Source organism: Paraphaeosphaeria sporulosa (assembly GCF_001642045.1).
Source record: "Paraphaeosphaeria sporulosa strain AP3s5-JAC2a unplaced genomic scaffold CC84scaffold_1, whole genome shotgun sequence".
NCBI lineage: Eukaryota > Fungi > Ascomycota > Dothideomycetes > Pleosporales > Didymosphaeriaceae > Paraphaeosphaeria > Paraphaeosphaeria sporulosa.
The window spans coordinates 4,426,128-4,443,903 of record NW_017253360.1 but is presented as its reverse complement, the minus strand read 5'-3'; the positions used below and the strand labels follow the sequence as shown (position 1 = coordinate 4,443,903).

Sequence of the window (17,776 nt, the reverse complement as noted above, 5' to 3'; positions counted from 1 at the left end):
TCGCAAAAATGCTTGGATTTCGCCGCCTCATCGGTCCTTCTACTTCCATGATTGGTCGAAATGTCCTAACTTTCCGTTGTGGGCGATCGTGTTGCTTATCTCCGCAAAGCTGCCAGAAATCCGGGACGTCATATTGCCTCTCCTCCGGCCCAGTGCACGCGCCCTCCCGGATCAAAGCCTCGCATTTCTGCACCTCTCACCCGCTGGATGCCAATCGCTGTATTCCTTACCGGATCTATACTTACAGCCGCCTTACAACTCCTCTTACCAACGGTTACAGACAACATTAGTGCACCGGTCTTTGCAGGCAGGCTTCGCGCCGAAGCGGGGCTGGACGAGCTCCCCACGTTTACGTAGTGCATAGTCGGAGTTTACACAGAACATTTTCAATTACATATATAAAGCGCGCAGACATCCACAATAGTGTATCCATTCCATCACAAGTCTACAAACCTACCTCACATCCGCCCATAATCTGCACCTAGCAAGCTACACCAGCTCCACCACCCAACCGCCAAACCGCCAACCACACAACCATGGTCAAGCTCAACAACAAAGAAGTCGGCCAAGTTGGCTTCGGCCTCATGGGTACATCCACAGCCTCCTTCAGCCCAGACATTTCTAACACCTCCCAGGCCTCACATGGCGCGCCGACCCGCCCTCGCAAGAGCAAGCCTTCGCCGCAATGCGCGCCGCCGTCGACAGCGGCATGGTCGCATTCAACGGCGGTGAAATCTACGGTTCTCCCGAGCGTAACTCCCTCCAGCTCCTCTCCGAATACTTCACCAAATACCCCGAAGACGCCGACAAAGTTGTGCTCTCCATCAAAGGCGGCTGCATCCCGGGCACGCACCCGATCCCCGACGGCAGCCGCAAGAACGTGCACCGCAGCATCGACGAGTGCCTCAGGTGGCTGGAGGGTAAGAAGTTTTTAGACCTGTTCGAGGTCGCGAGATTGGATCCGAATGTGCCCGTCGAAGAGACCATTGGTGCGATCGCAGAATATGTCAAGGCGGGCAAGGTGGGAGGCATCAGTCTGAGCGAGGTGAATGCGAATACGATTAGGAAAGTGCATGCGATCCACCCGGTATCGGCGGTGGAGGTCGAGTTTTCGCTCTGGAGCACCGATATCCTTGAGAATGGCGTCGCGAAGACTTGCGGAGAGCTGGGCATTCCGATTGTCGCCTACTCGCCTCTTGGACGAGGGTTCTTGGTATGCTTCTCTCGAGTGTGAATCGGCACGTACAACGCTAACATGCAATAGACCGGACAGTTCCAGAAGTACGAGGATATCCCCGAGAATTCAATGTTGAAGATGATGCCGCGCTTCCAGCCCGACGTGTTCAACGAGAACATCAAGCTGCTGCGCGAGGTCGAGAAGATCGCTGAGCAGAAGAATGCGTCACCCGGCCAGGTCGCCCTCGGCTGGGTCATCGCTCACAACGGGAAGGACGGTCTTGGTGAGATTCTACCCATCCCGGGAGCAACCCGAGAGTCTAGAGTCAAGGAGAACGCGGCGCCGGTCAAGCTCAGTGATGAGGATATGAAAGTGATCTCGGACATACTGAAGAAGTTCCCCATTCAAGGCCACCGATACCCTGAGCAACTACAGGGACATCTCGAGCAATAGTGGAGGCAAAATAGAGGTGGAAACCACGAAAAGTAATGTTATGATTGTGTAGCCGTACAGGGTATCCTTTCCGTCATCCGCAACTCCTAGAAGCAGTGCATAGATTTGCAATTCAGACAGTTCATAATGTGGGCAGCGGCTCTTCCGCCGCCTGTTCTGCCTTGTTTTCACCTCCCTCCTGACGATGCAGCCAGCCCTCCTCTCGCCACCAAGGAAGCTTCCCATCTTTGGGTTGAATGCGGAGTTTCTTCGACGGGACGACGTCTGCCTCGAGCTGTGCGTAGTGGTCGGGTTCATCCTGTCCAGACTCTGCCAGTCGGCGCTTGGCACACTCAAGCTCACCCTCCATGACGTTCTCCACGAGCAGCTCCTTGGCAGCCCATTCGTCCTTGCGCTGCTTCTCGAGCGCCTCCGCCTCAGCACGGAGCGCCTCCCCATCTTGGGTCGCCCAGAGTAGCTGCCGCCGCAGGCGGCGGAACAGCTTGTCCGCGGACAGGGAGAGCTCCGCTGGCGTGAAGGTCACGTCTGGGGGAAACTGCACCATGGTTGCGTTGGTGACAGGATCCTGTATGTATGTGATGTTGTCGTTGGAGTGGTCGTTCTCGACGGCGGGAGGAAGGGTTGCGCTGTTCGGCGGATGCGATGAGGGTGAACCAGGCGTGGAACCTTTCTCGGCGGACCTCTTCTCCTCGCTGAGAACGAGCTTAATGCGCTGAAACTTATTAGACGGGTTCGACGAGTGGTGCTTGGGGACTGGATCCGACGGGCGCAATGCCTCAGTCTCGTGGACCGTTCGCATGTGCTTAGCGAGCGCATCGGAGCGCGTGAAGGAGCGGTCGCATTCTGTGGAGGTTAGCTGTGCTAATTGGCAAGGCAAGGGCAGGATGACGGCATACCCGGGAGTGTGCAGTAGAAGGGCTTCTCGCGCGTGTGGCTGCGCATGTGCGCCCTCAGCGCATAGCCACTGGCATGCGGTATGCCTTTGCGGGTGCAGTCGCTCCACTCGCAGCTGTACTTTTTCTGGCGCGTGCCGATGTGGTCCTCGTGCAGATGTTCGACCAGCCTGTCCATGTTGTCGAGGTCGCCCGCCTCGCAGCCTTCCCACTTGCACACGGTGACCTGGTCCTGGCCGAAGTCGTCTTCGGCCGACATGCCTGGATGGTGCGGCGAGGCCGGCACAGAGCCGTCTGTGTCTTCGGAGAGCTCGCCCAGGTCGTCGATGGGCAGCATATTGGTGGGTGGGTCCGATGGAGCGCGGTTCTGTAGGCGCGGCCGCTTGCTTGGACGAGCAGCGGGCTCGTGGTCGGGCGTATGTTCGATGCTGATGCGGCGGCCTTTGACTTCATCAGGGAAGTCGTCGCTGGCGTAGTCAGAGAGGTCTGAAGCTGGCGAATCCATTGTGGGGGCGGCGACGGGCATGCGAGCGGCCGAGAAGTGATTGTTGAGAAAGGGAGGAGACATTGCTCGACGCGTTCCGTCGACGGGTGCTGCTCGCGCGCACAGGCCAGGCGGAGGAGCTCGCAGCGATGCAGCACTTGAGCTCCACCCGCGAAACTTTTGACGGTCCGTCCTACACGCCGCAGGTGCAGACGCAACGCACTCCCATTGTCGGCCCATACTGCCGCAATTGAGCGTCTTGCCCCTCGTGAAGCGTGTTCACCAAACGTAAGTGCCTCTCCCTGTTCCTCACCCTCCCTGATGAATATTTGAGTTCTGCAATTCCAACGGCTCGCTTCACGGCAAGTCGCATGCGGAGTAACTCTTTCACTACACTTGATCTGATTACAATCCCCCAACTCTTATGGCTGTTGCCTACTGCTCTTCGCATTGCTGACGGTTCATCAGGTCGTGTTGCCTGCGGATGAAACCCGGCTCTCAACGCCCTCGTGCATCGCCAGCCGTTCGCTACGACCGTCGCAGGCATATTGCACACGGATACCGAACCTGCTGAGAATTTGGAGAGTCAGCACGCCAGTACACAGATACATAGATCTGGTCTCTCTACACAACACAGGGTGTGCAGTCACCACAAAGTCTTGTGCAAGATCACGCATCATGGATAGTTTTAAATTTGAAAAGGAAGCCGTTACATTGCAACAGCCCAATGTGCTCAATGCCGCTTTTTCCGAAGTGCTGGCCGTCGTTACTTTATCGAGCCCGTGCTCACTTCCGTCGCATGGCGCTAGCCCGCCAAATGGCAGCTCTGTGGTTCAGTACCATTGCGGCCATTCAACCCTGATGTCTCAATCCTACGCCATAAAGAACAACCCTTGGCCTGGGACCTTGTGGTCCTACTAGTCGCCCTGACAGTATACCTGATTGAGAGCGGCCGAGCGCTTTACCTGCCCTTCTTCAACTCAGAGTGTGCCTGGTTGTTCTTGAAGGGGAATCCACTCGTCCTGTCAGGTCTTAGTACTGGGTCGTAAAACAATTTGTTAGGAGACTCTACCTCTTGTCCGCGCCTGTCTTGCGGCTGATGCGGCCATCGCTGCTTGCAAACAGGATGCACCACATGGCGATAGCGCAGAAGAAGCCGCTGCCAATTGTGCCCAGTCCGAAGCTAAACACGCCAGTCTCGGTCCACATGGTGTAGCCATAGAAGGCGAGGGCCGCATGGAAAAACGCCGTTATTGTGAGCGTGGGGAGGGCGTAGGGTGCTTTAGGGTCGGTTGCTGACGTAGTTGCTCCTGCGGCGCGTCAGCTGTGCAACGTTGCGATTGGGGGTTCCTCATTACCTTCAGAGAGCCTACTCGACAGCGGCACCGAGCCCGTGAGCAGTATATTCAGTGCGCCTATCGCAAGCAGCGCAAAACCCAATTGACGGGAAAAGTAAATTTCGAGAGCTGGTCCACCGATTAGTGGGAGCCGCGAGGAAATCGTGGTGGAGCTCATGCGTACTCGATGGCTCTCGGACTTCTGGTGAGAGAAGCGCCATGATCATCGTCGGAGAAGCAATCATGGGAGCGGCTTGCAAGGCCATCCAGGCAGCGGTTCCATACGAGTAGAAGTAGTAGACCTGGCACAAGACTGTCAGTAATTTCGTCATCTCCATCGGCCATTGTCATATCTTACATCCATGATTGAGTTGGTGGTTAGTTACAAGAGGTAAAGAGTCGTGGATGCTAGGTTTGGGAGGAAATCCTGGCGGTATGAAGCGTCTTAAGGGCGGGCAGCGCGAACAAGGTGGATTTAAAGGCGGGACGCGAGCTGTGAAAGCTACCCGCGCTGTTTGAGCAAACATCTACGTCATGCGGCCCATTTCGGCACCAACCTTGGAATGCGCTTACCCTTTTGAGATGCGCTCGGAATCAAGGCGGGAGATCGGCTGTCAAGCTGAGCCTCGAAGGACACGAGCAGTTATATTTGGATATTCCCTTGTGGCTGGAGAACTACTCTGAGGTCTCGTGGCTGTACTCGAGCTGTAGTGCTGTTGCGCTTCATCAAATTACACCAGCATTACGACTTGACCCTCTACACTAGTGACATCACGCCGCATTTTCGAATGCACAGCTTGCAACATCATCCGAGCATAATACACTCATCAGCATTGAGATTTCATTATTCCTCAGTCTGGTGCATCTCAAATTGATACGCGGTGGTCTTTTCCCGATCAATGAACTTGGCCTCGTCCTCTCCCACTTCTTTGGAGCCTTCTCCCGCCATCAACGGTGCCACCCAAAACTTCTCGAAATCTTCTTTGCTAGAGAACTGAAGCTCCGTCACGCAGTCGAAACCCACATTGACACCGCTAGCAGAGACGATCGGGGTCTTCGAATCGATAAACCGGCGCGTGTACACGAGGGGTAAAGGCACAACTGCGGCGCTGAGATGACGCTTAATAAGCGGGATGTGCTTGTTTTCATAGTAGTCGCGGAATTCGTCGAGGGTGATTGAAGGTATCTTGGCGAGAAAAGCTATGATGCAGTATCGCTGGGCCCCCGAGGGCTGAGTGGGGGCAGATGGAGCCATTGGTGACGATGAAATGTGTAGATATGTCTTCAGTGTGTTGAAGCTCAAGTCTTAGCCGAGAGGCCAGCACCTACATTTATACCACATGTGTACTCGCTAACCTCGCAGATCGGTACAGGGTTGATCATTGGATAGATCGTGCTGGACTCATCCTGGACCGCTGCCTAACATAACGTGTGCGTTGAGCCTATGGATGTCCTAGCTCGGGCGGGATAGGTCAGCTTACCCTGAATTTATCATTTGCATAACATTATCATGGACACTTGTGACACTTGTGACACGCAAACTTACGTCCGATAATTCCAGGACAGATGTGCAGCCAGCGAAAGAATCACCTGGTCGAAATGGGACCGGGCGGGATCATAGCGACGCTGCCTTCGAACTCAGTATATGTGAAAGACGAAAAAGACTTCATGCGTTGACAAACGTTTGAGCACCAAGAGCAATGCAGTAAACGTTATGATCTAAGCAAATACAGTAACTTAAGTATCTATAGGGCTAGTCTATATCGACCCATGATTCCAATGCGCCAGAACATTTCACAAAGAAGCTCTCAGAGAGTAATTGGAAGACGCGTCAATGTTTTCAGCGACCTTCGAAACGAACGTCAGCCCTTGGCCTGAATCCCTACATTCCCGACACCATCTCTTGTACTCTTGAACACTCCCAGTGTACCTTGCGACACTTCTTATGTTCTTTCCTTCAACCCTTTTGTTGACTCCATTCATCCAATTGTCGACCCCGCTGATCATCGACCCTTGACTACATGCGACAACATGCTCAGTCTACTTCTCCACGGCCGTGCCTGCTGTCATAACGCGCGTGCTCGACCTCAACCGCGAATATCTGGCGCAGGTTAAGGATGCTATAGTCGCAGCAACCGCACAAGACAATCGCATTCGACATCATCGCTACGAATCGAAAATGTCATCAATGATTCGAACGAGCAAGAAGTTACACGAGCTGTCAACCAAGCGGCGCAAACATTCGGCCATCTCGATCACGCTGTGAACGCCGTGGAGATTGTAATAAAACATCAAGAAGGCGCTGCAATCTCAGAGACGCAAAGACTGGCAAAAGGTGCTCGACATCAACCTCAGCGGCACATTCTTCGTGCTTCGCGCCGCATCCCAGATCATGCTAAAGGCCCTACTCTCTCTCGTCTATCGATGGCAGATCCCTTTAGCGCAGCTCGATCGAGAACCTCAATTCCATTCAGGGTGTTGTCAGCATCACGCTCTCTGCCGCTTATACCGTGTCGAAGCACGCTGTTATCAGTCTTGCGCGCACGGCATCAGAGGATTGCGCCGCTCCGGGACTGAGAATCAACGCGATTTGTCCGGGGTGCAAAGACGCCCATGACGACGAAGAACCCGGCCGTGAAGAAGCCGATCGACGAGCGTATATAAACAGCAGTACCGATGCAGATGATGGGATTCCCGAATGAGGTTGCGGATGGTGTACTGTATCTTGCTGGTGGAAGGAGCAGCTTTGTTACTGCGGGCGCGTTGATGGTGGAAGGGGGCTACACTTCCACAGTAGACGTCATAAGCACGTTCCCGTTTACGACAGGCGAGGTTAAACCTGGGAAGTGTATTGCGAGACGCAATCTATTGGCTGAAATAAGAGCTCGTGTACTCACGCCCTTAGCTCGCCCTTGCCGCCCTTCTCGATATACTTGCAACACAATACGAAATATTCTCCCGAATGCAGATACTCTTGAACCACACTTATTTCTATTTACTCGTGGCCTCGCTGTGCTCAGAATGAGTAGCAGCTGCAACACCAGCTACAAAAGCGTGTCGGGACGCTACAGAACGCAAAGCCTTGTCTGGCATCATCCTTCTGATTCTCAAGCTGGTCAAGAATTGTCTCAGTCATGAACGACTTCCACTTGTCGCATTTGGATCAGACCATGCTCCGCATGTACGCCCGCCATCTTCTCTTCTTCGAATTCCCAGATCCTGGCTATCTCGAGGACGCCGTTGACGCCTTACGAGCTGGTTTCGCTGCGACGATCCACCAGCTTCCATTCCTTGCTGGTACCATCAGACTGTCAAATCCGGACACAGGCCGTCTCTCTCTGCAACACCCCGAGTCGCTCTCCGACGAGCTCATCGATCAGATCTTCACATTCAGCTATGATCAAGCTGGAAACGCAGTCTTAGAGTACACAAAGATGGAGAAGAATGGGTTTCCACCACTGGCTATATGGCGCGATGTCTTCTGTCCGGTCCTGTTGAGGAACCATCCGGGATTGGATGATGAATTCGCCGCAGGCCTGATAAGCTTCAAGAAAGAAATGCCAGTCCCGGTTTTTGCGGCGCAGGCGACTTTTCTCCGCGGCGGACTGGTGCTGAGTATTTACGCACATCACAGTGTGATTGATGGAGCAGGACTCACAAGACTCTACAAGCTGCTGAGCGAGAACACACGGTCAAAAGGCTCGAAGTTCATGTTAAAGTCTGATGGAAATAGTGTTGCCGAGCTGAACTCGCAAAGACACTTGTTCGACACTTTCGCAGAATCTTCCCAACCCATTGAGTGCCCTGAGGTCCGCTTTCCCGGTACTCCGCGAACGTCTCCTCTCCTACGGAAGGAGCCATACAAAGTCACAGCCAAGATATTCGTGTTTCCAGCCGCGACCATATCCGAGCTCGCAAAGACCCTGACATCCACGACGAATCGCCAAATATCAAGCTTTGTCGCACTCGTCTCTCTAATATGGACAAACATCACACTTTCCCGATCCACAGCTCTCGCAGCAAACAACGTCGAAACCGTAAAATTAGGAATAGCCTTCGACCACCGGCGGAATCTCCCCCAGCCCCTCAAAGACACCTACTGGGGAAATTGCGTGACCGAAATCACCGCCTCGGCCACCGTCTCCACCATGCTCTTCAAGACGTCCGACGATTCTGTATACGGCGAGCAACTTGGCCCCATCGCCGCCATCCTCTCAGAGACCTTCTCTTCGGTGACGCTCGACTGGCTGAAACCCCGACTCAACCTCTTCTCCCGCACGCCTAATCCCTGGCAGCTGCGCAGCGACTCGGACGCCATCAACGGACCGGATTTGTTTGTCACAAGCTGGATGCACATCGGTACGGAGTGTGCGTGGAACATACCAGGGACGACGAGCGCGGGCCCTGTCGCGATGCGCAAGCCGCAGGCTCATGTTGAGGGGCTCATCCACGTGCTTCCAAAGGTGCGGCTCGAAAATGGGTTTCCGGCGGTGGAGGTGCTGGTTTGTCTGGAGGAGTGGGAGATGGAGAGGGTGGTGCGGAGGTTGGAGGGGGAAAGGTGGGCTGTGAGGGTTATTGATGCGTAACCGAGTGTGCTTTGCACGGGAGAGAGCGCCAGATGTCGATTTGAGATGGCGGACTTAGTGAAGTCAAATGTGGGCATGTGGATTTACTGGGGCTTCTTCATCCTCATCAAAAGCCACTCCTTCCCGGATACCAGGACGCTCTGTTGTCCATCTTGACCCCACTCACGTTCTTACTGTCCTGCTGATTCTTCCCCGTTACCGCTGAACGCACGGGACTGTGCTTGCCCGAACCACCCAGACAATAATCGGGCTCAGGGACAGATCGCGCGCCAGTAGCAGCGTTGGTGGACCACTCTAACACAGGAGCCTGTGTCGCTTGCTGATTCGTCTTCGATCTCTGCGAAGGGTTCATCGTAGTGTCGCTGATTTTCTGATTGGCAAGATCCTTTGGTTGGTACGTTGTGCTGTGCTGTGTTGCTCTGTGCTGCTGGTGTGTTGTACGTTGTAGTTGGCGAGAGGTTTTGGGAAGGGATATATACCCAGCATAGCAGGGCAGGTGATTGTTGAGGACTGTTGTATATGTGAAGCGCCATGGAATGACGGCGTGCTCAATGCTAGTTGATGACGCAAGGTTGGGAAGCTGACGTGTGAGGTGTTCAGAGATGGACCTGATACAATACAAGGTCAAGAGTGTGGGCATTGAATCGTTCGCTCAGAGGGAACACACAGCGGGGCTGACGCAAAGGCTTCTAGAGCTGTAAGAACTCATTTTATGATAGGTTCAAGAGACTTTACTTTGATTTTCTGTCTTGGAAGTTCATAGGCATGTCACGTTTTACTATCGGCCACTGTGACAGTATAATTCACTTCGTGGTCAGCAACAGTATGGAATCGGTAAGTGTGGTGATGACAAGTTCCGTGTCACCAACGCCGCACGCCAAATCGTTGGTAACAACATGTGACAGATCATGTGGACTGACGGTATTATTTTTGTGACTATAGACAGAGCTCCAACGCTGAATTACAAATGAACTAGAACAATCAGTACGGTGATCGCTATCCGGCGTGATCCGACGCCAATGCACAACTGTGGTATCATATACAAGAAGATAAAGCCCTTCACCATCTCAACCTCGAGAAACATGCACCCGCACTTCCCTTTGCTCCTGCCAGAAGTGCTGCATTTTCACCCATAACAATTTCCGCATCGTTTCTATTCACGCCTAGGCATTGTTCTTTGTATTATGCTTGACAAAGCTAGTCTTGCGCTGGCTTGAACGTGGGTGCGTAAGCACTCTTTTCTCGGATCTTCGCACCTCGCAGGTAGAACCATATCGGTACGGGAACAAGGACAGCGGCAACGCAACCTAGAAGTGTGGCGGCGTATTGGATGCCCATGCCGTTGAACATTTGCTGCGCGAAGAGTGGGAACACAGCCCCGAAGATACTACGGAGGAAGGTGTTCGCGGCGATGGCGGAGGCGGCGAACTACAATCAGTTAGCGAGAGCGCAGTGCAGGAAGGCACGGGGAAGAAGTGGGCTTACCATAAGATAGGCATCGACAAGGTAGTTCAACGCCTGCAGGAAGATGCTCAGAAGTCCAAAGCCAATCAGTACACCAGACAATGTCGGTACGATCCAATGGATTGACTCCTTGTAGCCAGTCCATCCGAACCAGAAGATCCCGATAGCGAAACATACACCTCCGGCAATGACCTCGGGCAGGCGCCATTCGGGAATTGGCATGTTGTTGTTCGCAGCGAGCTTCTTCTGGTATCCCGGTTGGCGGATGAAAATCAAGGTACCGGCCAGCAACTGTCCAGTGATCATTCCGAAGAAAGGCAGACCTCCCACTCCCAAATTCATATGGTGGACTCCCTGAAAGACAAGGGGGTACGCGGTCAAGAACAGATACAGCAGCCCGTAGATGAAAGCCATGTAAATAGATAAGAGCAGGACGATGGGCTCGCTGACAAGCATTCTTATCGGACGACTGAAGTTCTTTTGCATGAGCTCCTTGAAGTCAATTTCAATTTCCTCCTGTTTGGCGTGTATACCCCAGTTCTTAGTTCTACGACGCAGCTCGGACGCTTTCTTAACAAGGATCTCCGGCGGGTACGACTCCTCGAGGAACAAGATGTTCAAGGTGAAAGCCGTGAATCCCATGATAGCGACGATGTACTCAGTCCACCGCCAGCCAAGATGGGACATGACGATGAAGCCACCAACAAAAGGTGCTAGTAAGGGACCAGTAAAGACCGTCATTGAGAATATGGTAATAGCCATGCCACGGGTGCGGTTATCGAACATATCAGAGAAGACAGCGGCGACACACTGTTATATGTCAGTATATGACACATGCATGGATGCAAGTACTCACCGTCAGAGGACAAGCACCGAAGAAGCCAGCAAAGAAACGACAAATGAGAATAGTTTGCAGGTCTTTTCCTGTCGCAACACCGATGTTGAAGATGGAAAATCCCAAAGAGGCAATTACGAGCGGAAGGCGTCTCCCTTTCAATTCAGAAAGAGGCGCCCATAGAATTGGACCAGTGGCGAAACCCAGGACGTAGAAGGATGTTCCCAACACACCGACGGTAACGCCAACACCATACTGCCGAGCTACCACACGAGTCGCAGCGCTGAAAATGGAGCTGCCGAACGCCGCGGTAAGAGTGGTAAATCCAAGCATCGCGCCAGTCAAGAGCTTCTTCTTCATAGGCCAATTCTGCGCGTGCAGAGGATCATCGGGCCCCTCGAATTCAACGACATACTCCTCTCTTTCTGGCAGCGGCGGTGGATAAGGTTTCCCAGCACCGAATGCGGGTAACGGCTTCCTAGACTGCCTGCTCTTAAGACTGGCACCCACTGTAGCGCTGTGCTGGCTGCGTTGTGTCTGGATGCGGCTCAATGCGGTCGGATGGCGCTCGAGGTCGACGTCTTCTCGCTGGGTAGGCGCTCGCGACATGGTGGCATCGCGCTCGATGTCAGAGGCGCCGGAGGATGACGAAGAGGAAGTCGACGATGTGTATGTTCGCGCAATCGGCTCATGTGCTTCCGTCTTTTCGATATGCGCTTCCTTCTCGTCGTGGCGGGGGAAGCGCTCGGGGCTGGCGTCCTCCTCGGCCCTGGAGATGATCTTGTCGGCGGCGTCCATGGTGCGCTATGTGAATGAGTGGCGCGGTCACTGGCGAACCAGGGAAAGTGCGAGACAGCGACCAAAGGCCTTGAGAAGGGGCGTCCAAAAAATATATGGAGCAAACAATTGTAAGCCGAGGGGCGTGGAGACGCGCTTGGACTCGGCAGGGGATGGCAGGTGGAGCGGCACTGCGCTATGGAGATTGGCCGAGTGGCACCTTTGCAGCCGTTGCGGAGGCGATTCTGACGGTAATGGCGTAGCGAGAGGGCCTTGGAGGCAACGGCGACTGCAAAGGCCAGGAGGAATAAATAGTGATGCGCGGCGAGTGCACTGGAGAGGATTTTCGCGCCTATGACGCAGGTTTACTGGGGATGCGACTTAAGCTTCGCGGGAAGGTTCCGAGGCCTCGGCAGCCCTACGGCTTGACAGTGCCGCGGGCGATAATTTCTGGCAATCCTAGCTGGTGAAGGCCCACAAGTCGAGCAATCGAACAATCGAGAAGATGGTAATGAGAAATATTGGTGCGCTTGCGGGACTGCCCTTCGCACCGTCTGTCCCCAATGCCAGGCACCCTGCGCTGTCTTTAAGCCACCCCTGGATGCATCTCCATCAACCGTAAACAGTGACGGACTGGGCTTGGTGTGATCCTCTCGAATACGGTCCTGGCGACTATGCCAATGAGATGTGCGACTGAGGGAGGCACAGTGCTTGGTAAGCCGCGCAGGCGCTGACTGGCATCATCTCGCGCGTAGAACGACGACTTCCGGGCCACCATGAGCCGTTCATGTACACAAACGCACCCATTAGTGCGGAGCAGCTAAACCCCGAGCTCCGAGTCCGACCGTATGCTGGACCTGCTGTGGCTCAAGTAAAGATCATGGCCCAAGAGCAGCTGGACCTTGTGGGAAGTTGTGGCATGTCGAACTTGCCCGAGGACAGCGAACATGTATCCAGGACAATGATGCGAATGAGATGCAACTGTCATCATTGGCCATATTTTTCTGTATGCAGGGCGTCTACGCCATTGCGAGTGGGTCCTGCCGCAGTGGGTCAACCGCGTGGCAGGTACAGCCCAAGTACAGACACAACCGTAAAACAACCTCACACCGACGACATGGCGTTGATGTCACAAAGAACCCTCATGTGATGCGAGCGGTCGCCCTTAGTTGCACAAACAGAATGGCCAGCGCAATGGCAGAATTAGCTATTAAGGTTATTCAGCAAACCACCCCTCCCCTCATTTTCATCCCCGCATTGCCCTTCGTCCTTCGCATGCGGTCTCCGCTAAAACAAACAAACAGCAAAGGTATCTCGCCCAGGTTCTGTCCCCCAAAAGAATGACAACGTTACATCGTAAGGAACGTCGAAGCCGAATGCGCCGTCCGGTGAAACTCCACACTATCCGATCCTCTCACTGATCAGCTTACAAGGCGAGCATGCCGAGGAAAGCCAGGGCACCGGCAATGCCAGCGCCAATGGCCGCCGACGGGACGGATGCTGCGCCAGGAGCCTCGGTGGGCTGGGGGCTGCCCGTGCCGGAGAGCGTCGGCGTGTTCACGCTGGTGACGCCGGTGGAGTTGGTGCCGATCGAGGACGCGCCGGTGCCAGAGGGCACGACGACCGGGGTAGAAGTGACGGCGGCGGTGGTCTCAGCGACCGAAGACGCCTCGTACGACGACGAAGACGGGGCGGCGGTCTCGGACGGCGTAGCCTCGGCAGAGGTAGAGACGGGGTAGATGGAGGCGAGCGCAGACTTGACGTCGGTGGGAAGAGCCTGGTACCACTCGGGCGTGTTGCCGGCCGCGATGGACGACGCGACCTCAGAAGCGAAGCCGGCCTGGTTGGTAGCCGCGGCGGCCAGGACAGACGGCGGAAGCGCTGTCGCGAGGGCGAGCAGAGCGGATTGCTGCCTGCGGAATGTTAGACACGCGTTCACAGCGCACAGCACGCGGCAGTGGCGTGCGATTTTCAGTGGAGACGTACGCAGGGTCGATGTTGGTAGGGAACTGGGCGGACACAGCCGCGGCCATAGCGGCCAAGACGACAGCGTAGAACTGCATTTTGGCTGATCAACACGTGGGGGCCTCTAGAGAGAAGAGAATTGAACGAGTGTGGAGCAGAGAGCTGCGCGGAGTTGAGGCCGGACGAACAACGAGTGTGCACGAGAGATGAAGAGGAGGGATCGCTCCTTTTGCGGGCGCGGGATCCTGGGGGCTTTTGAAACGACGAGGCGGCCGGGCCAGAGGTTGCGATGGGGGCTTTCCAAACTCACTTGTCGCCAACACGGGTCTGGCGCTCTTGGTCGCTGGGCGGCTAACTTGACGAATTCCTATCGCGGCAAATTGCAGTCGATGGTGAAATGAGCTCGGCTGGGGGCGAGCGCTCGGCACTCTTTATGCGCGCTGTCGAAACGCGGACGAGCTGAGCGCTGCTGTTTTCGGTGCCTGCAGGCTGCGATTGCTCAGCCGCCACCAGACACGCGTTCCGTCATTCGTGTCCTGCAAGCAACAAAGCGGACCGTGAATGCCTGACGTACATGTCGCAGCTCTGCGCCGCGGTGGGAGTTGTCCACCACTTCGCACCGTCGTGCGACGGATCGGTAATTAAACTCGTGCGGAAGAAGCTTGTTTAGCCCTGCCAATCACCGCCTCGCATTCTGGCTCTCATTTCCACTTTTTAAGCACGCAGCAGATCAGCGCTGCCCCTAGCAACGACGTGCCGGTGCGGAGATGCAGCCTTGCCCTCGTCTTTGGCTGCCCAGAAGCCGTATACGCAAGGTGAACATGCAGCATGCAGCGCGAGAATGGAACAACTGGTGCGAGACCTCGACGTGCGGTAGCGAATACGTGCGTGGCGAGGGTTGCCTTCCGTTTTCGTCTCCGTGGACGCACGAAGCGATTCACAGCCGCCAAAGGTGACATCGCCCATCGCAATTTCGCCATTCAGAGCGAGGCGGCTGTCAAGACGGACGTCGGCATTGGTTGATGCTTAGGGGCTTACTCACTACTCTTGGTGCTGGCTCTACACAGGGTAGCTGGGCCAGAAGCCATCAGACTCAGACTTCGTTCCCTGCACGTAGACTACTTGCCTAGTCAATCGCATCACGCCACACCGTCCAGTGCGGAATCTCGCGGCTACGATGCGTTTGCATCCGCGATCGCTTTTCAGTGCGGTTCTTTCTACGTGCCAGAGCCAGAAGGGAAAGGCAATTGAAGGACGAATGATTGATAGTCCAGTGCATCAGCGGCTGCTTTCACGCATCAAGGCTTTACCAGACTGCTGTCGCGCCACTGTGTCGTCCATCTTTTGGCGGCTTTGGATGTACGAAAAAGTATGCGATTGAAAGATGGACGAAGGGGTTCTTTCCCAGTCTTAGGTCCTCCTCGGGCTGATTACAAGCTGTTCAGATCGGCCCTCAGCAATCCACTGTGGAGTGTTACTGTCCACTTCAGCACAAAATCCCCTGCACACAAGACACCAATAGCTTGACACGACACACGTTGTGGACAATTGAATAGCTTACGTACAGGCTTCGGTTCTAACAAGATGCACGATGACAGTACGACGCTGTAGGAGCTCCACTTCTTCGTTAATGCATGCATCCACCATACCGTCGAGCCTCGTAGTCTTGCATCGCGATCTCTCGCTTGGTCAAGTTGCTAGTGTTGGTCTCCAAAGGGTAGCTTGACGGGAAAGTGCCGTTGCGAATGGGCACTAGCGTACCATTGAGGATACCCTGCACGAACTCCTTGTAATGACCAACCTGCCCGATGGTCAGTAATCTGCTCAGACTCACAGCTTGGGAAACGCACCATGTCAATCATCTCTTGCTTCGACACAACTTCATGACTATGCAAGAAGGCTGGTCAGCATCCATTAGCACTAAGCATGCTGTCAGACTTACGCAGAGTGCGCGGTAGCGATTGAGCCAACGCCTAGCAACAACTTGGTGTTGTTGACGGTCCACGCCCCAAGATCTGTCCCATACGGCATTATCTTCTTGGGCAGCCAGCCTTCGATGACATCCATAGCCAGAGGATTAGAAGACGCGGAGACTCGGGACAGAATGATGTTCGACACATTACCCACTTGCTCCGTTATAATGTCCCAAATCTCCTTTGCGGGAACGCTGACGCGGGAGTTGACTATGGCTTCGGCGCGGTCTGCGACTTGGTTGGAGATGGTGCCGCCCTTGATGGAAGATAGAGAGAGGGTTGTGTTTCCGCTGCGTAAGGTGGATTAGCTGGCCTATCCTGAGGGTTTGATTGCTAACTTACTGGAAGTCGTCGTATGGGAATATGCTGGTCAAATTCAACAGGCTCGGGATAAAATTCATCAGCTCCAAAATCGCGTTGCGGCCATACTGCGGCACTGACGAATGAGCCGTATCTCCGATCGCTGTCACATTGATGTTTATCGATCCCTTGTGGCCCGTCGCCTGGAACGACTCGGTGGGCTCTCCTGTGAGGATCCATTCAGGCGTGTACGTGAGCGAATCGACAAAGGTCCGCATCCCATCGCCATACTGTTCCTCGCCTACGTCGTACATCAAGCAAACGTCACCCTCTTTGATCACGCCTGCGTCCTTCAATTCGAGAAATGCGGTCACCTGACAGGCTATGGAGCCTTTCGCGTCGTTGGCTCCACGGCCAAAGACGTCGGTGTCGTTGTCGTGGGGAGGGAAGTACGGTGGAACTACGTCAGTGTGGGAGTTGAGGATCAACCGGCATGTTCTGTTAGATCCGATGTACCTATACGGAAGTTATCAGATTTCGAGCTCGACAGAGACCTGCAGACTCACGCGAGAATATTCTGCCTGCGGACGTTGTACCTATGGATATATCAGTTTCTCACTGCATCGTCCCAGGTATCGTCTCATACGCAAGAATTGGATTCTGCACAGGCTGCAATTCTACAGTAAGGCCTTTATCTTCCAGATACCCCGACAAAAAGTCTACCATCGGCGTCTCGAAGCCCGAGGTGGAATTCTGCTCTAGCATTCGCCAATGCAGCGAGAAGAGTTCCGGATGCTGCAAGGACAAATTTTGTGCCGCAACCCATGCAGGCAAGAGCACACCGAGAAGGCTTGAACTGCGCATATTGGATGATGAAACGTGTATTCCAGTCCACAATGTGGTTACAACAATCACTTTATACGGATGATGCCTTCCCCACTGTTGCACTTGGCGAGCAACTGCTTTATCAGCGTCTCCTCCCATGTCCGCTCATCCGCACAATGACGCAGAAATTGCACGTTAGAACGTGGAGATGCGCGATAGCAGCTGTTCTTTTCCGGACGCTTGTACGTGGGGGCATGGTAGATACTGGGTGTTACCCCTCCTCGTGCCGTTCGTAGTCTCCACCGCCCAAGGAACTTGACCAGAAAAAGGACACTAGCGGACGGGAATACACTCAACAGTCGCGTGCATCGCGTAGGGAGTATATTACGGGGATGGTTCCTGGGCACGGTAGTGGTGATAGGCCGTGACATGTACCCGGGGTGCTAAACGACCTGGAGACGAGGTAGGTGTGATGCGCCACGGATATGACGCAAGAGATCGTCGGCTTGGCCTTCGCAATCTGGGTACAGAGCTTAGGAATGATAACGGAAACGATATGTTGTTGAAAGACAATGCAATCCTGCAAAAGGGAGCAAGAAGAGAAGTGCTGGAAACGAAGTAAAGTAAGATGAATGATCATGTGATATAGGAGCACGTGACAGCGCTAAGCTTAAGATCATCTTCTTTCAAGGTTGTCAGTGCAAGGT

At 54.4% G+C, this 17,776-nt stretch overlaps 10 protein-coding genes across 10 annotated transcripts; 3 read left to right on the top strand and 7 right to left on the bottom strand.

Moving 5' to 3' along the window:
- Positions 1-197: 197 nt before the first annotated feature.
- On the top strand, positions 198-1,691 carry CC84DRAFT_161039 (aldo/keto reductase-like protein). The gene is made up of 3 exons (XM_018185425.1): positions 198-588; positions 636-1,213; positions 1,265-1,691. Exons 1-3 carry the CDS (start codon positions 537-539, stop codon positions 1,628-1,630), a joined length of 996 nt encoding a protein of 331 aa, XP_018043170.1. The 5' UTR covers positions 198-536; the 3' UTR covers positions 1,631-1,691.
- On the bottom strand, positions 1,265-3,107 carry CC84DRAFT_1160064 (uncharacterized protein). The gene is made up of 2 exons (XM_018177395.1): positions 2,527-3,107; positions 1,265-2,473 (listed from the first exon to the last, which is right to left on the bottom strand). The coding sequence occupies exons 1-2, from the start codon at positions 3,089-3,091 to the stop codon at positions 1,752-1,754; spliced, it is 1,287 nt and encodes a 428-aa protein (XP_018043169.1). The 5' UTR covers positions 3,092-3,107; the 3' UTR covers positions 1,265-1,751.
- A 570-nt stretch (positions 3,108-3,677) lies between these two features.
- CC84DRAFT_1160062 (uncharacterized protein) lies at positions 3,678-4,771 on the bottom strand. Its single transcript, XM_018177394.1, has 5 exons — positions 4,703-4,771; positions 4,529-4,646; positions 4,366-4,473; positions 4,080-4,317; positions 3,678-4,029 (listed from the first exon to the last, which is right to left on the bottom strand). The coding sequence occupies exons 1-5, from the start codon at positions 4,706-4,708 to the stop codon at positions 3,969-3,971; spliced, it is 531 nt and encodes a 176-aa protein (XP_018043168.1). The 5' UTR covers positions 4,709-4,771; the 3' UTR covers positions 3,678-3,968.
- A 211-nt stretch (positions 4,772-4,982) lies between these two features.
- CC84DRAFT_1160060 (uncharacterized protein) lies at positions 4,983-5,820 on the bottom strand. The gene has a single exon (XM_018177393.1). It carries the CDS (start codon positions 5,597-5,599, stop codon positions 5,189-5,191), a length of 411 nt encoding a protein of 136 aa, XP_018043167.1. The 5' UTR covers positions 5,600-5,820; the 3' UTR covers positions 4,983-5,188.
- Positions 5,821-6,543: 723 nt separating this feature from the next.
- Positions 6,544-7,219, top strand: CC84DRAFT_160348 (uncharacterized protein). Its single transcript, XM_018185423.1, has one exon. It carries the CDS (start codon positions 6,737-6,739, stop codon positions 6,959-6,961), a length of 225 nt encoding a protein of 74 aa, XP_018043166.1. The 5' UTR covers positions 6,544-6,736; the 3' UTR covers positions 6,962-7,219.
- Positions 7,220-7,377: 158 nt separating this feature from the next.
- CC84DRAFT_1160059 (uncharacterized protein) lies at positions 7,378-9,017 on the top strand. Its single transcript, XM_018177392.1, has one exon. The coding sequence runs from the start codon at positions 7,479-7,481 to the stop codon at positions 8,928-8,930; it is 1,452 nt and encodes a 483-aa protein (XP_018043165.1). The 5' UTR covers positions 7,378-7,478; the 3' UTR covers positions 8,931-9,017.
- CC84DRAFT_160474 (uncharacterized protein) lies at positions 8,984-9,832 on the bottom strand. Its single transcript, XM_018185424.1, has one exon. The coding sequence runs from the start codon at positions 9,568-9,570 to the stop codon at positions 9,037-9,039; it is 534 nt and encodes a 177-aa protein (XP_018043164.1). The 5' UTR covers positions 9,571-9,832; the 3' UTR covers positions 8,984-9,036.
- An 8-nt stretch (positions 9,833-9,840) lies between these two features.
- Positions 9,841-12,027, bottom strand: CC84DRAFT_1254978 (major facilitator superfamily; the record flags this gene model as incomplete). Its single annotated transcript, XM_018184499.1, has 3 exons — positions 9,841-10,358; positions 10,416-11,204; positions 11,251-12,027. The coding sequence occupies 3 exons, from the start codon at positions 12,025-12,027 to the stop codon at positions 10,128-10,130; spliced, it is 1,797 nt and encodes a 598-aa protein (XP_018043163.1). The 3' UTR covers positions 9,841-10,127.
- A 1,405-nt stretch (positions 12,028-13,432) lies between these two features.
- CC84DRAFT_1171464 (uncharacterized protein) lies at positions 13,433-14,069 on the bottom strand (the record flags this gene model as incomplete). The annotated part of the gene is made up of 2 exons (XM_018179914.1): positions 13,433-13,919; positions 13,993-14,069. The coding sequence occupies 2 exons, from the start codon at positions 14,067-14,069 to the stop codon at positions 13,433-13,435; spliced, it is 564 nt and encodes a 187-aa protein (XP_018043162.1).
- A 1,078-nt stretch (positions 14,070-15,147) lies between these two features.
- Positions 15,148-17,108, bottom strand: CC84DRAFT_1227438 (Zn-dependent exopeptidase; the record flags this gene model as incomplete). Its single annotated transcript, XM_018183612.1, has 6 exons — positions 15,148-15,772; positions 15,822-15,858; positions 15,914-16,234; positions 16,287-16,760; positions 16,811-16,840; positions 16,891-17,108. The coding sequence occupies 6 exons, from the start codon at positions 17,106-17,108 to the stop codon at positions 15,599-15,601; spliced, it is 1,254 nt and encodes a 417-aa protein (XP_018043161.1). The 3' UTR covers positions 15,148-15,598.
- Positions 17,109-17,776: the final 668 nt, after the last annotated feature.

What these genes read in the sequence shown, in the direction of transcription:
- CC84DRAFT_161039 (XM_018185425.1), top strand. Translation starts at nt 537, where the DNA reads ATGGTCAAGCTCAACAACAAAGAAGTCGGCCAAGTTGGCTTCGGCCTC. An exon ending in AGTTGGCTTCGGCCTCATGG is followed by an intron (nt 589 to 635) that starts GTACATCCACAG and finishes AACACCTCCCAG; the next exon opens with GCCTCACATGGCGCGCCGAC. An exon ending in CTCTTGGACGAGGGTTCTTG is followed by an intron (nt 1,214 to 1,264) that starts GTATGCTTCTCT and finishes AACATGCAATAG; the next exon opens with ACCGGACAGTTCCAGAAGTA.
- CC84DRAFT_1160064 (XM_018177395.1), bottom strand. Translation starts at nt 3,091, where the DNA reads ATGTCTCCTCCCTTTCTCAACAATCACTTCTCGGCCGCTCGCATGCCC. An exon ending in CTTCTACTGCACACTCCCGG is followed by an intron (nt 2,474 to 2,526) that starts GTATGCCGTCAT and finishes TAACCTCCACAG; the next exon opens with AATGCGACCGCTCCTTCACG.
- CC84DRAFT_1160062 (XM_018177394.1), bottom strand. An exon ending in AGAAGTCCGAGAGCCATCGA is followed by an intron (nt 4,474 to 4,528) that starts GTACGCATGAGC and finishes TCGGTGGACCAG; the next exon opens with CTCTCGAAATTTACTTTTCC. An exon ending in GTCGAGTAGGCTCTCTGAAG is followed by an intron (nt 4,318 to 4,365) that starts GTAATGAGGAAC and finishes GACGCGCCGCAG; the next exon opens with GAGCAACTACGTCAGCAACC.
- CC84DRAFT_1160060 (XM_018177393.1), bottom strand. Translation starts at nt 5,599, where the DNA reads ATGGCTCCATCTGCCCCCACTCAGCCCTCGGGGGCCCAGCGATACTGC.
- CC84DRAFT_160348 (XM_018185423.1), top strand. Translation starts at nt 6,737, where the DNA reads ATGCTAAAGGCCCTACTCTCTCTCGTCTATCGATGGCAGATCCCTTTA.
- CC84DRAFT_1160059 (XM_018177392.1), top strand. Translation starts at nt 7,479, where the DNA reads ATGAACGACTTCCACTTGTCGCATTTGGATCAGACCATGCTCCGCATG.
- CC84DRAFT_160474 (XM_018185424.1), bottom strand. Translation starts at nt 9,570, where the DNA reads ATGCCCACACTCTTGACCTTGTATTGTATCAGGTCCATCTCTGAACAC.